The sequence below is a fragment of the Megalops cyprinoides genome, chromosome 14 (assembly GCF_013368585.1).
Source record: "Megalops cyprinoides isolate fMegCyp1 chromosome 14, fMegCyp1.pri, whole genome shotgun sequence".
Classification (NCBI taxonomy): domain Eukaryota; kingdom Metazoa; phylum Chordata; class Actinopteri; order Elopiformes; family Megalopidae; genus Megalops; species Megalops cyprinoides.
In genome coordinates, this window is record NC_050596.1 from 5828312 (window position 1) to 5854366 (window position 26055).

At 40.9% G+C, this 26055-nt stretch overlaps 1 protein-coding gene across 1 annotated transcript; it reads left to right on the forward strand.

The window, feature by feature from the left end:
* Positions 1-18345: 18345 nt before the first annotated feature.
* grpr (gastrin-releasing peptide receptor) lies at positions 18346-25823 on the forward strand. The gene is made up of 3 exons (XM_036545519.1): positions 18346-18725; positions 22580-22931; positions 25431-25823. Exons 1-3 carry the CDS (start codon positions 18346-18348, stop codon positions 25821-25823), a joined length of 1125 nt encoding a protein of 374 aa, XP_036401412.1.
* Positions 25824-26055: the final 232 nt, after the last annotated feature.

Consider the following 26055-nt stretch of genomic DNA (forward strand, 5'->3'; position numbering starts at 1 on the left):
CTAAAAATACCTTCTGGGATGTTTTTATTCTGAAAAGATAAGCCATTATTTGGTGATCTGCCACACGTAACGCAGCCCATCAACGGCCTGATAATGAGCTCATAAGTGGAGCCAGGAGTGATAGAGAGATCTACAATAGGCAGTGTTGTGAGTCCCAAGGAAAATCTGCTCCAAAAAAAGCAAAATATCATGCAGGGGTTGCTGGCCTGGCCAGAGTCCAGATCTGAGCCCTATAGAGAATATTTGGTCTCACATTAAACACAAACTAATCAGGAAATGTTTTTCAACTACTCATCAGCTGTTTGAAACCATCAACGCTGAGTGGAACAATACTGACTCTTCCTTCTGTAAAAAGCTGTCTGCAAGTTCACCCTCAAGGCTTCAACACTTAAAGAAATCACAGGGGAAAGCTATTCCATACTAAGTTACTTTATCCATTTGTTTAATTCTTGCTAATTTTCTGAAAAGTTATTTGTTATTAAAACCATTAAAAGCCTAATGTTTTGCCATTTTGGGCTTGGCTCATTTTTTTGCCCAGGAGTGTAGACAAGTATGTCATTGATGCAGGGTAGAGGGTAGGAGTCCTTGCAGGTGACCCTGTTGAGGAGGCGGTAATCGACGCAGAAGAGCCAGGTGCCGTTCTTCTTCTGGACCAGGACGGCTGTAGCTGCCCAGGGGCTACTGGAAGGCTCAATGACTCCCGCCTCCACCATCTCCTTAACCTTTTTCTCTGCTGCAGCCCACTTGACGAAGGGTAGGCGATGGGGGGGGGGGGGGGGGGCGGATGGGACGCGCATCACCAGTGTCAATGTCGTGTTGCACCAGGCTGGTGTGCATGCAGTCCTTGTCCCTGGCCGCGAAGATGTCGATGAACTGCTCCAGTAGCTCCTGCAGCTGACGCCTCTGGTCTGCCTCGAGGCCCCTGCAACTCCTTTGGTACAGATTGTCGAAGGCGTGTTTGGTGGGGACCCCCTCTGTCGCTGGTGGCGGCATTGAGTACCCTCTGGTTGGTGGCAGCGTTGAGGACCCTCTGGTTGGCACCGGTGACATGGTGGACCCTCTGGCTGGTGGCAGTGGCATGGTGGACCTTCTGGCTGGCAGCGGCGACGTGGAGGTAGGTTGCAGCCCCTCTTTATTGGCGATGCAGAGTGCCACAGCCTCCGAACCCGGGTAGAGCATAGCCCTGGGTACGTCCACCGTGGCCTCCCACTTGGCCAGCAGGTCCAGCCCAATAATGCAAGGGTACTTGCTGTATGCACTTTTGTAAGTCACTTTGGATAAAAGCGTCTGCTAAATAAATAAATAAATGTAAATGTAAATAAATGTACTGGATGTTGGCAAGCTAAAACCGATAGTCGACACTGTGGGTAGTGACAGTCACCCAGAGAGGTCTTTTCCCTTGCATCTTTGCATGTTCGCCGGTGACCATGGTGATACGCAGCTTGGTGGGTTTCCAGCCCCGTGGTCTTAACCCATCCGTACCAGGCAGGGTTCTGGGGTGGACCAGAGAAATGGTGGACCCCATGTCCACCAGGGCTCAGTATGGGGTGCCATTAAGGTCGCAGTCCAGGTACAGCCCATGTGTCTGGCCCAGCCGGCCGAGCCGCAGTTGTGACTTGGTGATGGGAGAAGGGTTGTTGGCGGGTGGCAGTTCCCCCATTGTGCCGCCCATTAGTTTCTGGATCCATGGCTCCATGGGGTAGGCGCTGGGCAGTGGCGTACGATGTGGCCCGGCTCTCCACATCAAGAACACCCTTCCATTGATTGCCCAGCCATTCTTCTGGTTCCCCACCGAGGTTGTTGTGGAGGTGTGGTGGTGGCTTGGCGAGTCACTTCTTCCTTGTCGCTCCTTTCGTAGTCTGCCTGTCACACTCGGTGCCTCATGCTGGGGGGGCGACCTCCCGTGCACAGCACATGCTCGACCCACTCTGGCTCAAGTAAGGCTGCCGTCAAGGTCCCTGGTGTGAGTAGGCAGATGTGCTCTTGGAGCTGGAGCCCCCGGACAAAGGCTCAAGCTCTTCCTGTGTCGCAGGTTGGGTACCAACACTGGGCATAAAGGCGAAGATCCGCGGCATAGGCACCCAGACTCTCTCCCTCTTCCATCCAGCAGCTGACCAGCTTGTCCCTGCCATCATCAGTGAAACAGTGCTGCATCGCCCTCTCAATGGCTGGCCAGCTGAATCGATCCTCTGGCTGGAGGTCTGTGAGGATTTAAAGCGCTTTGCCTTGCAAATTGAGGGAGAATTGGACCGCTGCCTCTTTCGCCGACCATGCGTTGAACTGGGAGGCCAGCCACACTTGAATGAGGTAAGTCTCCAGTGGCTCTTACCCGTTGTAACATGGCAGCTTCATCATACCCTGGTGGGATGGCCCAGAGGACCATGGCACTGTTGGGTCTGCCAGCAGAGTCGGCCTGGGATCGCAGCAGAGCAGTGATGTCGGGGATATGGCATTCCCTCAGCAGTCCAGCTCAGCCTCTGGCTCCATCAGCAGTCTCCCCTCAGCAGGCTCCCACAGGCACACTGTTAGATACTCTCCTAGAGACTGGAGGTATTTGCTTGTGCCCCCTCACAATGCAGCTGCAATGAGCTCTTCCACTTCCTGCAAGAACATCATGTTCCCTTCTGTTTCTGATACTAATTGTAGCTAGCTGGGTTCTTTTTGGGAAAGATTGACACTACCAGTCACCAAGTTTGACTAGCCAGCCATTTATTAAGCAACAGGACATACACAGACAAACATTGATGGGGAAGGAGGGGACTACACAGAAAGGGAATGCAGACACAGTTGCGGTGGCTAAACTCTATACACAAAAAGAACACTGCTGCAAGGCATGCTGGGAAACGCCCCGTCCACCACCCCCAACCTGCTACAGCATGAACAGGTCTTAAATCACAGTGCAAAATCACACAATGCACTCATTGTGTGGATATCGATCACGAACACTACCGGTTTAGGAGAGGGCCAGAAATACTCATTAGTCCCTAATTCCCAAGGGATTACTCTTATCAAAATTCATTTCGATATTGTTTGAGCCCTGGACGTTTTGATGACACTGATAAAATGGTTTATTGTCGCTGTCCACTCCAGAAGCGGGGCAGTAGCGGGGAGATTAGTTCCGACAGCAGGGGATGGACAGCAGAATGAAGAGACAGGCGGGGAGCCTAGATCAGTCTCCACAAAGCTGCAGAACAAGAGAGAGAGAGATCGACCAGACAGCAGGATTAGCGCTCACGAGCGGATTGCACACAGACAAACAGAATGTCACTCCCTGCCACCTCAGCAACGCTCCCACAGCCTTGCACCCGGGGACAAGTCTGAATAATCCAACGTGTGCAGATCATGGGATGCAGGTTTTGTTTAATGATACTGAAAAATATCAAAAGGCGAGGAAAGATGAGTCATTAAGGTTTATTCTTTTCCATGGAGGTTTAAGTGTATCTTCAAGGTTTCTTTTTCACAGAGGCGTCTGCAGGAAGCAATTTCTTTTTTCTTACTTCTCCCAGCTGTAGTTCTGCATTCTAATCGTAACAGCACTTCAGTTCTTTCATTGTATTTGACAGGTTATTGTTTGGTATTCACAAGTCTTTGTTCACATTCTACAAAGGGGCTGAATACATTTTATAAAAAGAAGACACGCCACAAAATCATACAAAAATACAGAGGTACATTGTACTCTATGTACAATCTGCTAAAGGATAATATAACAATTGCACAGCAGTATATAAAGTGGGATATTTATACAAAACAGGAAATGATTTGAGTAAAAAATTCAAGTAAAATAGTCACACTTAAAACAGTCATGTCTAGGGATCAGCATACTTTACACATCAATATTTTACACATTGGTTATGAAAGGTCCCATGGCACATCAGACAAAGAGTATGCAGTCCCCTAATGTCCTGGCAAAATTCCTAATCAGGTTCTTTCAATTTTGCCATCTAATAATCCCCCAGTTTATCTGGGTAAATAATCCCCTTCCACAGCACCTCAGATGAGGTATGGTCAGTGTTCCAGTACAAAATGTCTGCTGTGTATCACCCATGTGGGTCCTATAATTGAGTATTGGTTTAACTGCCCCCCTCCTCCCCCACGCCCACAAACCCCTTAATTGTAATGCACACAAACACAATACTAAATGAGCATTAACATTACCTAGGCAGAAAGACTCTTCCCAGTGATCGCATTGGAGTGATTTTATTCAGGGACCTCAGGTGAAAACCCACCCTCCATATGCATTAAAGCAACCTTAATGTTAGAAAACAGCTCAAGGTCATGCTGCTTGTTTGGAACACATTCAGGAAAGGGTCTCCATTTCTCCATGAAGCCATGCAGATCCCATATTTAATAAAAGCTCTTGTCATCAATGGCATCAAAAACAAGATGGCAGACACAGCTTGTGCATTAGCAGAACTGTGAACTCAGGTGTCTGCAGCTCTGGCAGCTGTGTGCACGTACTGACACGTGACATTTTGCTACTGTGGTTGTCACACCCAAACAGCAGTGTGATATAAGTGGACACTAATGGCGGTGAGCACACACTTGTTGATGTGTACAAACTCGATATAAAGCAATTCTACTTATCAGGCTCGTCACAGAGGAGCAGGTGATTAGGGCATCACCCCTCACCTTGTGTGTGTGCCTTTTCACCTGATCCTGAGCCAGTCATTACACTCTGCATAGCTGCTATGATTGACAACTTGCATGTGTGAGAGGTGGATGACCAATATTGCATATTAAAAGAAGAAATATTTGTAACATAATTTTTTCCCTGGAAGTGAGAGTACATAGTAGATAAAGTATTGCTTTAAAAATGAAATGTAATTGAATGAAATTTCTTGGTAAAATATTAAAAATGAACAATATGTCTGTTATTATCAGTCAGACTCAAGCTTTCTAATATTATCCATTTCATCTTTAGAGCAGTTTGTTTGGACTTTTGAGATAAAATTGTAGCTATCTATATGGAAAAGGTCTGAGAAATGCTCTAGCTGAAATATTCTATGAAAAATGGCATTTGAAATTAAACCATAAAGGTTATCTCCTTATCCAACACAGTTGCTTCACTGCTTCCCATAGAAAATATCAGCAAACTCAGAATATCACAGGCTTCATGATTACCAAAAAAGCAAGGGCAAATAATTGAGGATACTCCTCACAAGACAAAGGGTTTCTGTCTCCCTTTTCACTGAATTGCAATGTTCCAATATTCCAATATTAATCTTTACTGATAATTTCTCCTGCCTTATTGTAGGGGCCCTTGCCTCCTTTATGCCATTTCAAAGTTATTGCACACATCAAGAAACTGGGAGGAGATTTTCATGCTTCTAGAATGACATACAGTAACAGACATTAATCAATATCATGCCCTAAAAATATATTCCCATACAGTATGACAGCTGAGATAATCCTACAGGAGTGAGAAGTGAAGCAAAGAAGATATTGCCTGTGTATATTAATCAAGGAATTTTGATGAGAAGCCTGCTGCTAGTCTTTAGAACGGTGGTTTGCCATTGTGTCTGAAGTGCAAGCCAAGGAGCGAACTCCTTCACAGCTGTGTTGTAATGATGAGAAAAAAAAACCTGTGTTGATATTTTTCCAAACAGTGCCAGTGACCCCACAGCAGAATAATTCACTGCAAGATTCACCTTGAATTGTGAATACTGTTGGTTATGCCATTTTTGCCCTGGTTTGTGAAAATGTCAGGGCTGTAGAACCACAATTTGATGAAAGCAGTTATGTACTTTGGACTTAATACAATTGAGTGACTACATTTCGAAATACAGCTTACAAGAAGGAGAAAATCAATAATCACCTTTTGGTCTTGATCAAAAGGAGTTATTGAAGTGTGATGTTAAAAGGAGAATTGATTGGATATCTTGTCATGGCTTAGGTCTTTTCTCTGTTCTTGAATTTCAGCCCAGTAGATTTTGCTACATTACTTAATTCTACAGAATTTAAGACAAAACCTACACAATGCCATTTCTTTGAAGCACTCACCCCAATTTTCTTCCTGGAACGTTTCAACCGTGTAGTTAGATAACTAGATAAATGTAATTGTGATGAAGCCTACCTGGAAAACCACAGGAGTGGCTTATGTTTGCTTTACTGCAGTGTTTCCCAAACCTCTCCTGGAGGACCCCTTGTCCTGCATGTTTTAGATCTCTCCCTGCTCCAACACAGCTGATTCAGATGATCAACTAGTTATGAACTCCTGAAGCTGCTTAATAACAAACTGATCATCACATCAGCTGTGTTGGAGCAGGGAGAGATCTCCAGGAGAGGTTTGGGTAACGCTGTACTAGACAGTATCCTAACTGTGCAGCTGCTTGTGTTCTGAAAATCGGCCTATGTGAGCAGATTTTCTCAGTTGGTGTTGTGTCAGATTCGGTTCTCCTTACAAGTCATGGCACACTTGTTTGAATAAATGTACAGTTTTTTTTAGTTTCCTTTAATTGTCTTTGTCTTTCTTAAATGATCTTGTCTATCATTCTGAAAAGGAAAAAAGTTCATATAAAATGACAAACTCTTTGCTCCAGAAAGTGTGAAAAGGAGCCAGGGGATGTTAAATTAATAGGAATATTGTCTTTTGTTAGGCATGGCAAAATTTTTGTTATGAGTTATGCATAGTGCTGAGCTCACACAGCAAAGGAAATGGGGATGTGAGATGGCCACCGAAGGTTCCAGTTCAATGGTACTGCCGAGAGTAATCTTTTGCTTCAGTAAATATACAGTTGTAGCGGATAATATATGTAATCAGAGTTGTCCTGGACACCCACTACGTAGACAAAAAAGACAGAAATAAAGTCATCAAGTGTCCACGGACACAATGAATTACCTCGCAGCTGACACCAAATCACTACTTTCATAGTACTATACATTTTTTTGACAAACAGCAGCGTGCCCACTAAAACACTATTCAAACAGGTCAGTGGAGATGAGGTTACAAAGGGGAAACAAAGCACTATCATTTCAGCCAGAAAATATTTATCATCTGATTAATTTAACTTAACCATATTTGCAGAACCTGTTACAGTGCTCCAGTATGTTTGAACTCATAGTAAAAAAAACCCACAAATACAAAAATTACAAGTTAAATGAGATTTGCCCTTTAATTCTCATTAAATGATAAAACACATCAACACTTTGTGTCCAACAGCTTTATTAGGCAGGATAAATGCCATCCTCATTTATTGCTGCCATATTTCCAAAGCCTTGTGTACGACCCCCTCCCTTACATAGTCAATCTTGGGAAATAGTTTTTGAAATGTCTTCATCTTAGCAATTTTGCAGCAATTATTTTGTTGTAAGTCAACCTTTTCAGATACATACACATATAGATAAAATGTCACATCATATCGTACTTTCAACCAAACACAGACAAGGATTCTGAATGCAACACAAGCAGAGCTGCAAATGTAAATCAATATGGAGAAGACTGGAAATGGCCTGGCATTTCAGAGGTTGGGGTAAAGTAAGCATTTTGATAGATTACAGAAATTCTGTGTAGTGCCATTTCCCTCTCTTTCTAAGGCAAGAGCAGATGTAGGAAAGGGAAACAAGGCAGGATGGGAAAGCCACTGCAACCTCCTAGGCCAGACTGAACCATAGGGGGTCAAAGTCTGACTGATCTGTCAGGTACCTCACTTTCCACTCTCCCACCACACTGAAGAAGAAGAGTAGGCGAAACTTGTGTTTCTCAAGCTCCTCCATGGTTGACACAGCCACAATGGCACCTGAATGCAAAAATGTTTTTACCAAGCACTTCTCCAAAGACAAAAAAATGACAACAAGGGACCAGAAGTGCTAAAGTAGTCAACAGCTACACTGACAGCTGACAGAGATAAAAACATTGATGAGATAAACTTATTTGCAAGGCTACACTAAAAGAAATCGCCACTGGTAACTGTGGACAGACCCGGCTGAACTAATTCACTGCTCACCCAGTTTACTGCCTGTCCTTGCTATCTGGTGGTGGTGCTCCCTGTTACAACTTGTCGCCCCATTAACCTGGCCTGACCTCCCATCTCCGTAACTACCCCATCAGTCACTTCTGGCAGTAGTGCCTTGTATACTCAGTAGTAGTCTTTCTGCTTTCCTGCGTTCAAGGGGTTCATTCCAGCTAAAAGACTGCACTGCAGTGCCAAAACCTTGAACTGGATCCCTTGCAAATGGCTAATGTACAGCAGTGCTGATATGATCTAAACAAAAGGAGGTCTAGTGGTAATCCACTATGGGTAATGCAGCACTAGCGAGCAGCATGTGATGTTTGCTTGATGTTTGTTGCCAGGATTAAAGTGAGTCCACTCATCCCCCTGAGCTTTTGACGGTGTAATAAACATGTCACATGTGCCTATATGAGCTTTTCAGAGAAATGCAAAAGGTGTGTGGTGTTTGTTTTAGGTTACACATTTTTATTCCTGCCTTTTGATGTTGCTGTCAGTGATTTGGAAATTTAAATTGCTTTTTGTGCTTCTGTTTCATTGGCTCTTTTCCGAAATAGCTCCTGCATGTCCCATGCTGTCTATTTAATCATTCATGTTAAATAGTCACTGCACTCAAATATATTAAAAATAATATGCTCAAATATGACACTTCTGGACTATCTGGACAGGCATTATTTTTTTCATAGATTCATTAAGTGATTTATGATGCATATAGTACATATTTGAATTATTTGAATACATATTTACATGGATTCCATGTTGAAAAACCTCCATTCTTAGAGATCTTCTGTGCCTATGCCCCTTCTCATGTAACAGGAAGTCGATGAAGGGATCTGTACTGGGGACAAGCACATTTAAATGTCAACACAAACATTTTCTTCCTGCTCAAAAATTTGTTAAAATCAGGAAACATGTATTTTCGCATTGACATTGCTGATGGATCATTTGCACTCAGATGCAAGAGTTCGTTAGAATATAAATCAAATCAATCACAAGCAAATCACAGAGCACTCTCTGCAGGAATGACAACAGGAAAACAAAAATCCAGTTGGAGAAAATAAGAGCTAAATGTTCTTTTTCAGCTCTCTTTGTTGATTTAACATTCTCTCTGTCATCATTCCATCAAAGCAGAATAAATTGAAAATAAAGTAATAGTTGAAAACATCCTTTCAAATTTGTTGAATAATAAACCACCACGGTGGATGGAAACCAGATTATTGTGTATGACAGGATTACCTTTGTATTGCCTCACAATTCTTCCAATAACTCTTTGCTTTCAAAGTAGAGAAGAAAATCTTTCATCATAGTTATGTTTTTAGCCATTCTACTTGACGGTAATTCATGTACACGCAAGATGTTTGTATGAATCATGCCTTTAAAATTATCATGTTTTAAGGCCTCATGTATGTATATTAACCAGGCCTTCTGTGGATTTAAGTCAACCTCATCTCAATGCAAAAAATAACAATTTGCCAAAGGCAGCACCCCCTCACTAAACACTTACCTTGAAATGAAATTGATTTTCTGGCCTGGTGATAGGTAACACGGCCCGAGGAAGCTTTTCATCTCTGTACAATTCAAGATGCACAATGTAAAAGAACACGAGAGAGAAACTGGCTGGAGGATGCTGCTTTGCACTAGATTAGCATGTTAACACTTGCAGTGCTGCACAATACAGGCACATTTTCCTAGAACACATGCATGTCAGTCTACCTCATTACACTGCTTCAGTGCTCACAGTAGTAAATTGATCATCAACATTTTTACACACCAAAATGGGATTTTTAAAAATTATTTTTACCTCTTGTCACCCCATTTTTTCTTAAAATGCAAAATGGCATTTCAGAAGATATGAATTTTCATGCAATCCAAAAATGAAAGTTGAGAATGATGTGTTTATAGCAATACTTATGTTCATCTTGGAGTTTGACAAATAGATTGCACCTGACAGAAGCATTGAGGCAAGTGCAATTGTCAGATACACCTACAATACCAATGTTTTACACTACAAGTCCCACAATGCTTTGCAGCAAATACTGTTTGGTGAATAGGTTTACCCCCGCTGGCGGCAGCTCAGCATCTTATAGGTGTCTGATGAGTCACTAGAGGGCACTGATGAATGATGCTACAAACTCTGGCCAATTTTAAACTACCGTACCCAAAGCCAAGAATGTCCCATTGCTCTGGACTTACTCTTATTTTTGGCTAATCACACAGCTCACATTCAAACATGCAACATCAGACACATTTTGACACATTTTTGACACATTTTAAAAAGATATACAATGTGACCATATAGACGTATTTGAGGAGCACTTTCAGATTTATACCGAGCCAAGAAGACTGCATGATTTATAAATACACAAGAATACTGCATGATTTACACAGGAGCACTGAAAGATTTCCACACACAACAAAGGAAGGTAAAAAAAAATTAACAACTGCACATTTGTGCCCTGTTTCCTTTCCTCATGCTTGCATTTTAGTCACAGTGCTACTGTTTTTCATCACACTGGATCTCACTTAGAAGCATTTGGCGCAGGAGAACCGTCAAAAGTCCATATTATCATACATGCAATTCAGCAGGCAGGCTCACAGTATGCATTTTGCCACTGAATGCCACAAAGTGGACTCTCTCAAGGCACCCATGACAGCTGGACTAAAAATGTAGAAGCACTTTTTTTTAAAGGCTGCATTATGGCAATTTTTAGTTTTTATTTACTTATTTTTGTATATAATAATATTTATGTCTGGGCAGTTATTTGTTGAAGCAATCACTGTGTCACAGTTATGTGCTATTATGTAAATGCATTTTACAACTATCTTGGTTATATTACTTGGAAATTTGTTTAAGATAAGCACAAAAATCAGAACTCATTTCTTCTGCTGATAGATATGGTTATAATGGGTTTGTTGCAATACAAATATATTTTTTTTATTTTTGCCTTATTGCAACAGTCATCTTGTGGCACCTCACCCAACTGGAACCATGTGTTACTTCAGCTAATGAGAGCAGTGTCTCTGTGCTTAATCTGAGAAAAGGAGCTTCTCAGCAGATAGATAACATTTGCTCAGTAGCATGCAAATAAGATACCATGCACTAAATAAATTAAAATACAAATTCTGTATTTTAAAGAGGAAAGGCAGAGAGGTAGCACTATTTGTACCTGTTCTGGCACTCCTGAAAGTAATTTGATAGGTCATAACCCTCATGATTCAGTAAATATGATGAAATATGCCCAGGGGCATTTTACATTTTGATGTTGACTGTGGTTCACGTTAGCATTTGCTGTCTGTGCAAAAACAAAAAGCCTCTTTAGAACAATATGATAACACCTGCAATGAATCACTACATGCCCATAGATTTAAATCAAGTATATCAAGCCAAAATAATCACCCATCAGCAAGCTGCATGGCAAACATTGCCACCCAAAATACTGATGTAACATCTGCTACAATGTGGCAAGACGCCATCAGGTCAGAACTGAAGATTATTTGGTGATTCAAGCGATCACACAAGTCAACACTGACACCACAGATCTGCAGAATGCTTGTTAGAGAAGAAAGTGAGTGTTTGTTTTTGCCATTGAGATGTTTTTTTTAACACCAGTGTACTGAATTTCCAGATGATGAAGATTCTCTTTTACAGACATTTCTACTGATTGCATTAATGGAGTTATCAGGCATGAATTGACTGCTAATAATGGTATTCATTGGTGGATCATGATCAACTGCAAACCGTGACAGTAATTTTTTTGCTTATCACTGATCCGTCATTTCAGCAGATTGATTGTGTGCATTATTTTTGCAAGAGGCAGTGTGATGCACTTTAAGATGTTTAAACAGTGATATTTTCATCCTAGCTATGACTGTGCTCTCAGTATTTTGCCTGCTTTCCTCTATGAGGAAATAAAGATTAGTTTGAAACCATACATACTTCAGGTAGGAAAATACCACTGTTCTAGGAATACCTCAGTGGTGGCACACGTAGGTTACAATCATTATTTTAAATATTATATATAAAATATATCAAATGAAAAACAGTGTGAGCATGAATATATGATCAGTGCTTGCTTATTTGATAGTGGCATTATAAGCAGTCTCTCAGTAGATTTGCCACACACACACAATAAATAAATAAATAAATAATAAGATATTGGTGGTATTACTTTCCAGCATCCTCCTTTCTTCTTTCTCAAACCTCTCCTGGAGTACCGCATGTCCTGCACGTTTTAAATGTCTCCCTGCTCCAACATAGCTGATTTAAATGATCAGTTTGTTATTAAGCAGCTTCAAGAGTTCATAACGAGTTGATCATTTGAATCAGCTGTGTTGGAGCAGGGAGAGCTCTAAAACATGCAGGACATTGGGTCCTCCAGGAGAGGTTTGGGAAACGCTGGTCTAGTAGTTTTGCAAGTAGCTACTGCTGTCTGCATTGGACTGCGTTGACTTAAATATTTTTTTTTAATAAAATAAAAAAAAAAGACTTGTATGGCCAACCGTCGTATAAATGTGTGAGCGTCTTGTGCGTCAAGCTCGGTTACATGGACGCGTATTAGCAATTCATTGTGCTATGCTACATGTTGTAAGTTGTGGACTCTGAAATACTGATTTCCCAAACACGCAACCTCTCGCACCCGTCTTGCTTTGCTGCCTGAGGAATGGGCGGCACACCTTCTCCCTCAATCACACCAATGCAACTAAAGCGATGGAAGCAAAATATAAATGTGTTTTTTGAAAGACGTTTTAACCACACAGATTGGGGCTAAATGACCGCCCTGTGTACGTCGCCACCTTTATGGATGCTTCTGCCCGTCAATTTCTTTTTTTCCGTCGCCGCGCAAGCGTGCTTATTTCTCTTTTGCTGGTTGCAGATCAACGATTGCGCCAAATCGTTTGTTTTTCTTCCTTTTCATTATTTCCGTTCGTCTCTCAATTATGTCATCAAACCGATTACAAAGAATGGTGATGTGGAAGTCTCACACTTGCCCCGAACCTTTAAGTTGGGCAGTTCAATATCAGTCAATATTATTAGTATGTGCATCCAACTCGGTTACACCTGGTATATGTGGTTGCCTTTGCGTGCGCCAACAGGTGTGATACATTATCGTCTTTCAAAACCGTTTCCCAACAGCTGAGCGCCACTTGAACGCAGGATACTGGCGTAATTACAGCTAGTTTGCGTTCTTTTGAAAATCCACCTGTCAGTTCTATCCCTCCATCAGCGATGAAATGAAAACTTCATTCGTGACATTCATTCAATGGAGATTTTCATTCAGATGATTGCAGTTTCCACACGAGTGATTTATCTCAACAGGTTGATTGGTGCAGTTACTTAATTAAAAAGCGAACCTTAAAGGTTATTTTATATATTTGAGAGTCTAGTGATTCTTTAAGATTTTATTTTTTGTTTCATTCGTGATGTTTTTGATGCGGTAATGGGAAGACGCATAAGAGTGAGCGGCAGGGTCGCACATGAAAAAAAACAAAACAAAACATTGAACGAGCGTCAGAAAACGGATGTTTTCCTCCATCATTTTTGAAGTGGGTGCTTTTTTTCCTCCATCTATCAGTGGGTGACCAAACTGCGAAGCACAAGCGATTAATTTTATCCATGAACACCGTTTACAAACGTGTTAAAATAATCCAGTACCCCGCGGAGCCTTCCCAGTACCTCAGTTTTTATTATTATTATTATTTTTTTTTAACAATACCGCTCCCAGGGAAAATCGCATCCCTGCCTTCAGAATCTCTGCCCCCACTCTCATATCCCTTTGTGCTACATCGATACCTGGAACAAGCCTCCTCCTCTGACAACACTAGTGCTATTCTTATATGCACTATGATATAGGAGTGAATGGACATAGCAGTGCCAGTCTCGACAACCCCGCGCCTCAGCTCTGTCATCTCCTGTTCATGTGGACTGTCTGCCCCACATTTTAACCACTGTTTCTATGGTGACTGTTGAGCTGGCCGCACTTGGAGGACCATCCTGGGCCTAGGTGTTTACAGATTCGGCCCTCTCCTCACATTGCAACTGGGGGGGTTATTTATTGAGAATAATTACGCAGTCATGCATGGACAATGGCTTTTCTTCCATTTTAGAATGTTGTTTTTTATTATTTTAATCATGTTGCATTCTAATATGCACCAATATGATCCGATGGCTTGTTTGCATATTCTCACAAAAAATAAGTTAAATAAACAATCATTAATGATTCATGTCTCTGCATGATAACTGGCAGATACACATATGCAGATTGAATCACAGAGCATGGAAATCCAATGGCATATTAATCAGTTTAAATTCCTGCCTAAATGTCCAGGAAATACAGAGTATTTATTACAATTGCAAATACAATTTGATATGCAGAGCAAATTGAATGTGAATGTTAATTGCTAGCTGATGACTAACTGTAGTTACCAGGAAATAATAGCAGTAGCCGAACAATATACATGCTTTAGGAGTGTTGTTTACATTGGTCCATATTCAGCTATACCTCAGCAGTTGCGTTATGAGTACACTGGTTAGAAGTTTACTGTAAGGTTACATTCAGCGATTCGTTCTGTGAACGAAGTGATTCAGTTTTCACAAGTTTTATCACCAGTTTTTTTTTGTAATTTTTGTCAATACATGATGATTGACAATTGTCAATGATTATACAGATTTCAGTCTTTTGTTTTACTTTGGCTGCATTGCTGTAATGTAGCAAATGTGTGCTTGATGTGCCTGTAAAACCATGTAAAATTATCTGAGGGAGAAGGGAGTATTGTGGTATAATGGGGGATTCTGTGTGGTGAGTTAAAAAAAATATTTTTTTCATATATTCTCCAATTTTATTTTTTCCCTTTTAAGCAAAACTTGTTTAAAGACTTGTGATATTTTAAACAGATGTTGTTGGTGGTTTTTCATTTATAATTATATCAATAACATCAATTATTATTTGTCATGAAAAAAAAAGAGACTTCAACCCTGGATGACCTACTGACCCCTGTCCCTGGCAGAACAAAGTCACAGTTGTTCCGCTACAGCACAGCTCTTGGTCATTGTGAGCTGATGATATGGCTGGGATCTAACCCTGGGATGGTAGGGCTCCGCCTGCACTCGAGATGAGAGCATTGCCAAGTGAGCCACTTGGGGGCTCTCTGCTTTCCTGCGTTCTGACTGACACTTTCTGTTCAGGATCGAAGATCTGTAATTCGCTATACATCACTCCCATTTCCCAGTTCCAGTTGTCATTTGTGGGATTATTGCAGATTGTGATTATTTCTTCCCCTGTCCTCCCATAACTCACATCCTTAGCTGGCTAGCTACAGTGCACATCCAGTGCTCTGCTCCAGCTATTTGAGGGAATTTATTTTTCATCCTCTGTGTCTGGTGTTAGCTTGCAGACTAGGAAGTACCAGATAGCTAGCACCAGCTAGTGTCAGAATTTCAGGCTAAAGAAAACATAAAATGCTACATGGTTAGGGCTCTTAGAATGCCTGACAAGACTTGACCAACTATGACTGGAAAGCTGCTTATGGTCTGTCATATTTGTGTCAGCTCATAACTCATTCTCAGTATCAGTTGTTTGGTATTATTCTGCTGTGTTCTTGATAGCATTTGAATGCTTTGTGTTTGTTCCTTTATTAATTTTTCCACAAGACTTGTTGACATACCCCTGCTAAAACATAGTACCTCTGGGGCAAGACAACAGATCTGTGAACATGAAAGCGCTGAATTAATTGGGGATACAGATGAGAGATTGTTGGAGTAATATCAGAATCCAAATCCAATTCATATAGGCATTAGAGCAGTTCTAGGTTTGAGCCTTGTTTATTTAAAAATAATGATGTAAGTTGTTATTGGCATTTAATGGCTTTTTTTCCACAGTGTTGATATGGCCTGGCATTAATTTTGGGGTTTATCTTTATATTAAATCTGCCTCACGATTGATTTGTATAACCTGCTTTGATTGTGGCAAAAGCTAAATAAATCTAGTGATTTATTTTTTCCTGCATATACCTCTGGATGGTTAAAAAAACAGCTCGGCGGTTGGCATAGCTGCAACTATCTGAACTTGGCTAGCTTAATTTACACATTTAGTCTGTGTTCCCCTTAAAAATGCCCATTATCAGAGCTGCGTTGCTTGGTCCGGGCAGTCTCCCAGCACTACGCTACGTGCCATTAGACTCCGTCTCTCCATCCCTGGGGAGTGATAACTGGTGGCAGATCGCATTCTGCGGAGCTAATCTTGCACGTCGGCCGATTCTGTCATGGGTTTACAGAACTCCCTCTCTGGAGTGATGGCTGCCTCTTCCTTTCAGGAAGCAGACACTCTCAGGGGAGTGGCAGCTCCACTCTGAGATCTGCACTCGATTAGATAGAGTGAGGGCCAACATGTCTGCCTCTCAGGAAACCTGGCTACACTCTATGGTATATGGCTTTTCACCCCCCCCCCCCCCCCCCCCCCCCCATCCCAGTGGTCCTCCATTTTAGCCATGACCTTCTCCTGGTCTCCTGGAGTCTTTCCTGAGGCCATATGTTTCCTGAGGGGTGAACCTTGGTTGCTGCCTTAGGAGGGATGCTCTATCTCAGAGGAAGGGCAGTATTTGGTATGCCAACCCCATCAAGCTTCGACCACCTGTAGATTCTTATCCTGACCAGAATGTGGAGAAGCTCTTAGACGAGCTACAGCCTTGCATAGCCTGAGGTGGAGAGTTTTTTTTTTTTTTTTTTTTTATCAAGATGGTGTTCAGAAATGTCAGTGGACCCTACCACTTGTCCAATTCCCATGATCTTTCTTTTTTTATTCATTGCCAGACAAAAGCACATTGATGATCACCTGAGTTTTTAACATTTCCTTAATTTTGGGTGTTCACAACAGGCTTAATAACCAGACGTTTGGAAATCGTTATGTTATTGCTTGTTTTTGAAAGTGGTCCCCCCCAGCGGCACCCATGTAGAAATCCTCCGACTTGACTTTGGAATCTGACCTTAGATCTCAAGTCTCTGTTCAGGACTCAGTTTGATCTCCTTGACGGAACATCTCTGCTGTCACTAAGGATTGCGCTCCTGCTGGCGACACGCTCTGCTAACGCGTGAGCGAGCCCCAGGCCTTGGCAGTCCGTTTGGACTGCGTCAGACGCGAGGCAGACGGCTCCCGTGTGCTTTTCCGCTACAGGTGTTCCCGCCACAGCATGTCAAGCAGACGACTGAAATAGAGGCGTTTCATCTACCCCTTTTCCTCGCTGAGAAGGATCTGGATTTAAACTCGCTGTGCTCTATTAGGGCTCGGCACTTAAATTTGGGTCATTTTCACAAAGAGTAGGCTGACATCAAAACGTGTCTTCTTCTTCGAACAGCACAAACCTGCACAAATGGCAGAACAAAGATATAAAATGTGGTGTGTAATCCTGACATAGTGGGGAGTGTTGAGGTACGTCAAACGCTCAATAAAGGAAATAACATTTTATAACAACCGATGCTTTATGAAAATGAATTAGCTGTCAGCAAACACAACACGAGCAAATGAAGCATGTGTGATTTAATTCTGGAGGAATGCTGAGCGACGTCGCGCTAATAAAAAAATATTTTTAACACATTAACAGTTTATCTGCACACACAGCTTTTTACAGAACAAACACAACACAAACAATTGATGCTGGAATTATATATGCCGTGTATGGGGGTATCAATCTACTCTCCCGTTATATTCTGTATAACAACTCCCCTTTGATATTTTAATATACTGAAACTTTCAGCACACTAACGCAATTACAATGGCAATAAAATGCAGTGATGTCACGAGTACAGTAATATAATTGTATAATTTCTTTTTACAAAATAAGGATAATAGCACAAATATTAGTGCTTCGAACAAAGTTAATGTTTATAGAGCAGCTTTTAAAGCGTTAACGATTTGTTGACGTACAGACTCGCACTCCACTCCAGTTTGAGTCCGATAATAGGGTGAGACACAAATGACGCATGGGTGCACAATCACCTTATAGCCTATAACCACCGACACCAGCACTCTGGCTTTTAGTTGTGAGTTCTGAAGACTGCTCGCGTGAGCTCCGGTTATAATCATACTCCCACGAAAATGAAAACTTTCACCTTGGGAATAACGACTGGAAGTTGCGCTTGGAAGTCAATGATCTGCTTCGCCACAGTCGGAATTAATATGTTTTCAAAAGAATTTTTAGTGCTGGCACGTAACTAATATGACCAAATCCGGAAATACAATGGAGAAACGGCACATATGTTAAATCATTCCGAAAAACTAACTGTTCGTCTTGAGCTTGAGCTTGGTGATAGGCGACCAGGTTACAATTCTGGAAGAATTTACTATCGCAAAAGTATACAACTTCGATAAATATGTCTCTAGAAGAAACGTTCGTTTTGAATCCAGTAATGACGAATAAATTAGCTTCCAATGTTTCCTGGACTTACAGTAACCACACTCCCTCAGCCGCCGAAAATCCCGTGTGGTATCCTGGGATTGTCATTGCCGCCGTTTATGGATTTATTATACTCGTTGGACTTGTCGGCAACATCACGCTTATCAAGACATTCTGCAGCGTGACGTCCATGAGAACGGTTCCTAACTTGTTCATGTCAAGCCTCGCGCTTGGGGACTTGCTCCTGCTTGTCACCTGCGCGCCGGTGGATGCCAGCAGGTATTTAGTGGACAAGTGGCTCTTCGGCAGAGTGGGCTGCAAACTCATACCATTCATCCAGCTCACTTCGGTCGGAGTGTCCGTGTTCACGCTGACAGCGTTGTCTGCAGATAGGTAAGGGCGACGACAAGAGGACCCCTTGTATGTTAGAATGGCTACAGCACACTCTTGTATTAGTTCATCACATTAATATCATGTAGCGATGTTACAGTCTACCAGTGTTGCTCATTGTTTAATGTTTCGATGACACCTACCTGCAGGGCTCACAAGCAGGTGCGTGTAAGAAGAGAGAGAAGTGGGAAGGCATAGCTTATTAATTAGGAAAAAAAGGTTTATGGTGTCTGAGTTGATATTTCTTCTTTGGGAATGGCGTTGGAGTTTGAAGGAAAAACAACACTGCAAAATAACCTTTATAAAATAACAAGTTAAACAGGTAGTTAATCCTTCTCTAAGACCCCAGAGAGGATCTGTTTTATCAGCTGTAAGGAATTGTTATGGTTTGGAGTGCCTGGAGGGAAAATGTGGCTGGAGTGAAAAAAAAAAACCAAGCAGAGATAAGAGTGAGATGCCTGCTTCCTGAAATGAAAAGTATGTATTTCACTAACTGTGGGTTGATATGGTGAGGAAGAGCAGGTGTGGTATACCAGACCCAGAGATGCCTCCTGAATGTTCTGCTTACCCATGGTTTATAGTTATTACATTAAATTGTTGTCATTTAGCAGACATTATCCCGAGTGACTTACATACATTAGGTTACAATTTTATTCACTTATACAGTTATATATTTACAGAGTCAACTGTGAACTTAGTAACTTGTGCAAGGGTGTAGTGCCCTACTGAGGAAACAAACTAGTGACCTTTTGGTTACAAGCCCTGCTCCTTACCACTACTCAATATTTCTATTCTATTTAACGTTCTTACTACTGGCACTCAAGAGAACACAATGGGTATATTTTGTAAAGCACTCATATACGGTGATATTTTATTTGTCTTACATGCCTCTTATAAAAATCAGGTTCTCTAAACCTGTGTTTAATATGACAGCTGATTTATTCATTTGCCTGTAAGGCTTTTAATGGTACTCATGAATTAACGACCAATGCTGAATCTAAGGCGGTATTACTATTTTGTTACTTATATCTCCCTTTTTCTGTAAAGGGTGCTTTTGCTTTCCAATATAATGCTTCGATGATACAATATGCAAATTAAAAGCCAAAGTGATTTTAATTGAGTAGAGTTATACTCAGTTAACAAAGTAGCTGTTCCTGAAAATCAGCATTTCTGTTCTGTTTTTTTCCATCATGGATTGATTACCTATTCTTTCATGGCAGATTTTATTTGATATGAAAAAAAAAAAATCAATATTACCTTTACAACGAGCATGTTACTATGAGGCTTAATCTTAATATGTTTCCTGCTCTCAAAGAGAACCATAGCAACCTACCCAATTTTTCCCTGACGAACACTGGATGATACTGTCCTATCTGCATCCCTTCCTCGCATTTGCCAGCCAACTGCTCTTTCAAACCACTGGTCTGAATTTCCCCTTTGTAAGATAGCCACCAAACAGCAGTGGGTTTTACTAGTGCACATATGGATACAAACCTAATGTTGACACAATAGACCACCTTCTTTGGCTGTATAGCAGACATAGTTCCTTGGTTTGAACAGACACCCCAAGGTGAATCATATCCTTGCATTAACACTGGAACAATTACATCATGCAAATACATTCTGTTAAACCCCTATTAGCAATAGTCAATTCAATTAAATTCAGTTTTATTAAATAAATACATAAAATTGGATTGAATATTAGCAATAGTAATTGTACAGCTATTAATACATCATATGTATGATTATTCTGTCCGGTACAAGGCATCACATCATGTATGCAGCTCTATCGAAGGTATTTGGTAATTGAGTTCTTTACATTTACATATAGCTATTTTGCAGATGCTCTTATCTAAAGTGACTTATAAAGAGTATTCAGTAGGGTTAGGCAATTAGCTGCAGAAACCAAAACATTAGTGTCATCCTTGAAATGTAATGCTATTTTGGGAAACATTGCCACAATGGGATTAAGTGCTGTCAAAAGACATACAACCTTAAGCTATTACTGTACAACATTGATCTTTAAACATGGAACCTTGAATGCTACAAGTTTGTATCACATTTTGTCTAAGGAATTAAAGAATAAGGAATAAAGTTTCTATAGCTGACATACTGAAAGAAAAGGATAGAACAGTAAATAAATGTTTTATTGTGAAGAGTGAAGCACATACATGAATCTATCTCGACAAGTGATGAGAGATCAGCAAGGATCTCATTCATTAGCTCTGAGAAAAGGAGCATTCAGATAGATTACATGAATATGCCAGTTAATGAAATGTGTTGAGTAATTTTTTGTTACTCAGACATTCGTCAATTACTTTTCACAGCTGTGTTGTTAGTGTGCTGTGAAACTGAATTGTTTTGTAAATGTCAGTTGCTGTAATTAAGGTGCATACAATTAAGAAACAAATAAAGCCTGAGAATCCTATCTGATATTAACACTACCTTTAAGTATGAGGACACTGCATAATTAGATTATACTTTTGTGCTGGACCAGACACATCAACACTAGGGGATAACAATACATGCATGTTGTATTGATGCACTGATACAAAAGCAGTAATACTGGAGTATCACTGCAGCGTGTGAGAATCAATCCATACCATTAATTGTTCATTTAATTATGTTTATTCATATTAATGCGGCAGTTGAGACTATAGCGCTTGCAAGAATCCTAGTTATCTTTGAACATTAAGCATTATTTCAGTAGCATATAATGATTTAATGCTTAGATACTCTACATTTATTTAAAAACATACAATAAGGTTATGTTTAGTCATGTAATCAAAATGTATCATATGTACAATGTATAATCATTTGTATACACAGTGTATAATGATATATCAAAATGTGTCATATTGTATTGCATTTTGTTGAAGTGAATTCCTAGATATATTCTGATGTCATATTGTTGCTCATTGATATTATACTGTATCATTGTCAAGTCAAAGGCTGAGTCCTAATCAGCACTAAAGGTAATTATTGCAGAATAAGATCCATCCCACAAAAGGGATAACCTTCGATTATTTTGTAAAGATTACAATATTTATATGCAGTATCATCATATTGTTGGTGCAACATTTCTGGCACATTGTGGATCTGTTCAGTGTTAGCTACAGTATGTTTGTAACTGAATATTTTGTTGCAGTATTTTCCCTGTAAATTATAGAAACATTACTCTGTAGACAAGTTTCATTTTGCCAGATAGTCCCGGTTAGACCTTGCAGAGAAACCAGTACAATCGTGTACATTATGGTCTCTAAAGTATAAGTTAAGAAGATGAGTGGATTAAACAAAATGTTGTCAGATGGGGTGTAATCAGACAAGTGCTAATCAACACATTCACATATCTCAGTTAGAAGACTGATGGATGACACAATGCTCCAGAGAAACTGAAGAAGCCAATTTTAACTGTTTTCACACATATTCCCAGAATGGAGTGGTTACAAGCTGATTTCTCAAGCACAGTGTCAACATTAGGAATTTCAATGAGAGCCCCATTCATAGGAAGCATTGGATCATTTTCTAAATATGGATGATGACTAAACCCCACCCACTGTTGCAGATACACTGACCCCACATGTAACTGAGAGATTCCAGACGCTCGGAATCAAAACAAGTCAATCAAAAGCCAATTAAGAGAAATCCTATGTGTTGTCTTCTGAAAGGGATATGGTTTCTGTTAAAGGGAGACCCTGCTGTGATGCGTGCAATTGATGTCTGAAGCCTTAATGCAGAAGATTCACTGATGTTACACTTACATCATTTAAAGAAGAGACATTTTTCCTTCTGAATTGATTTGCTTTTGAATTGAAGTATTTTCTTGACCACATTTTTATGTTTTTTCTTCCCCTCAGGTATAAAGCAATTGTGAAACCAATGGACATACAGACCTCCAACGCCACAGCAAAAATATGTATCAGGGCTGCAATGATCTGGATATTTTCCATGACTCTTGCCATTCCTGAGGCTGTCTTTTCAGATCTTCACACTTTCAGTGTTGCCCAGACCAATGAGACATTTGTTACATGCGCCCCCTACCCTCATGCTGGTGACCTGCACCCCAAGATCCATTCCATGGCCTCCTTCCTCATATTCTATGTCATACCTCTCTTCGTCATATCCGTCTACTACTTTTTCATTGCCAGGAGTTTGATCAGAAGTGCCTGCAATATACCCGTGGAAGGTAACATGCACATCAGAAGACAGGTGTGTTTCCCTATCAATGTCATTAGATCTGGTTGAGGTCAGAGGACAAAGGTCAGAGTTGGAGAATGAGAAATTCTTTTCTGAGTTTATTTAATGACTAAAAGAAGATAACGATACAAGAACACAGTCACTATGAATTGGTGTTTGGTGTTTTTTGTTTTGTCCATGGGACTAGAAACCAGTATGTGGTGTCTCTGGAGGCAGCCTCTGGACAAATTTTTTGGTTTGCTCAACATTCATCTTGGCCACAGTAGGTTAATTTTGGTAATTAGTGTCATAATTCATATGATCCTCTGTCATTAGCCTTCAGCACACTTGTCATACATTGAGAGATTTTTACATTTACTGTATTTTTTGCTAAAAATAATTAAACTAACTAGTATTTCAAATATATTGGTATGGTTTCAAAACATATTTATCAAAATGCATAAACCTATGTGAAAACACTCATTTGTATTCCATGAAAGAACCAATCAACAAGAAGAGAACTTTCTAACTTCAAAACTGCACAGATTATAGATCAAGTGTTTATATCAGCTGGTTGAATTTTAAATGGTGACATTGTGCACTTGCAGTGACATTATTATGTTCTTCTTTTTGTACTGAAATCGTGAAATTATAATTATTATCATAATGCACAGCCATGAAATTCCCCTCTCTGAACAGAAATTGATATTATCACCTTCACTGAAGATTGCAAAAAAAAAAAAAAAAGAGAGAAGCTGTTTGTGTCCCTAACTCATTTAGCCTTAGCAGTTATGGGCATCTGCAAGCTTAGATTTAGTAACGTGCTACTCATACTAATGGCATATTTGGGTTTGTGAAGCCGCCTCTCACCACTGTGGTAAGCAGTGTGTCTCTGAAGAGCACAAAATCACCAGACTGGCCTCCAGAAGTCATTTTCTTTACACATCTTGATAGGGGGAGGGCTGACAGGTTTTTCCATAGGTTCTCAAATTTTTCGCATATTTCCTACATTTGTGTGCATTCTGGGTGATGGGGTTTCTTTTTGGAAGGAAAGTGATCAAATATATTAGCTTATGTAGACTATGGGAATGTGACTCGGTTGCCCTAAATATCTCTGGATCTGGTGAGAAAATCTCTAAATTAGCAACATTGACAGCAAAGCACCTCGATTGTGTTTTGGGAAAAGCTAGAAAAATCTGGTCAATGTCTGTCTTTCTTGAGCTGTCTCTAAGCTTGGTTCGCTTGCTGGTTTCAGTTTGATGATGATGATATTTATTTATTATGTCCGTTAGGAAATTTGTGTGTGTCATACAGCGTTAAGACCACACCGCATACAGCATACAGTGCATACTAGAGTAGATAATAATAGACAACATCAATATTTACATAAATACATTGATATCATTATGAGGCATATTTACCCCCATAGAGGGCCTCTGCAGGTATGTCACGGTTTGTTTAGTAGGATGCTGGGCTCAAATGATCTGCAAGCTCAGTTGGTCTTGAATAGTGGAACTCTGTACCTTCTGCCTGATGGCATTAGTTCATATTGATTGAACAGGGGATGGGTTCCATCATTAAGAGTGTTACTCTTGCTTGACTGTCAGGGACTCGTAGATTGATGTAATACACCTGTAAAACACCCATCTGTCTGACTGGATCTTTTGGATCTTATTTTTGTTGATTACACACCGAGAAGTATAACAACCTATGAAGTAAAAAGATTCTTTCCAAAAAGGACCAGTGAAAAAGAACGATGATGTTCTTGCCAACATTGCATAACCTCAGCTTGTGCAAACACAAGTAGTCCCCGTAGGCCCTTCTTGTATATAGTATCAGTGTTACAGTCCCATGACAATTTACAATCAACAACCATGCATAGATATTTGTATTCACTGACAACACCAGTGTTTTCACTCTCAATAGTTGTTGGTGAGTGGTCATGTGAGGCAGCAGCTCTGAAGTCACAGATAATCTCCTTGGTTTTTTTGGCGTTTGCCTGGGCAGATTTTTTTTACACAACACCAATCCTTGTATATAATTTAATGCAAGTGCAACAATGCTTCATCACCCTCAATCAGACCCACAATGACAGTGATGTTGGCAAATGATGTTATCAGTTAATGTCACATTTTCATTTTATGTTGCAGTTTGCTTTTCCACCTCCATAATTACCCTTTGAATATAATAAGAAATCATATGCAAAACAGGAAGAAAGCAATTCATGCTCACTCTGAGATTCCAGTGCAAGAGTTGATGTACAGAAATGGCATTCTGGAACAGCCACCATTCCTCTACACAATCCTCACCTTTAATGGTGTTTTAAGCTTTGATTAACAGACACAGCAAAGAGTCATTCATGACCATCATTAACTAATTTGCCAAAACAAACGGCTACTAATGCACATTATTTCGAATATATATATATATATATATATTGCAACATTGTATGCACAGACCAATTCATATTTCTAAACTGGCTTTTAGTATAAAAAGACAGATTCAAAAATGCGCCTTTAACGTCTTTCGCAGATCGAGTCGAGGAAGAGGCTGGCAAAGATGGTCCTGGTGTTCGTGGGCCTGTTCGCCGTGTGCTGGCTGCCCAACCATGTGATCTACCTGTACCGCTCCTACCACTACTCACAGGTGGACACCTCGCTGCTGCACTTCGTCTCCAGCGTGTGCGCCCGCATGCTGGCCTTCACCAACTCCTGCGTCAACCCCTTCGCCCTGTACCTGCTCAGCCGGAGCTTCCAGAAGCAGTTCCAGAGGCAGCTGTGCTGCTGCTGCCCGCCGCTGACGCCGCAGTCCCAGTCGCGCGGGCGGAGCACCGTCCGCATGACGTCGCTGAAGAGCACCCACCACTCTTTGGCAAGCTTCAGCCTGATCAACGGCAACCACATATGCCACGAGGGGTGCGTGTAGGGAGGCGTCACCCCCACCTCTCAAGTCATAACAGTTTTTCTGTTGAAAAGTGTTATGGAGCGTCTGAGGCTATTGTGCGGATTCCTCCGTTATGAATGCATTTTAAAGTCTGTTAAAAAATGAGCTAAAACTGGCAAGACTGCACTGCCAGTTTCCTAACTTGTGAGCTAATGTTAGCCGGTTCAGTTGATTTCCAACGTATTCCAACAATTTCCAACGAGCTAGTTAGCGA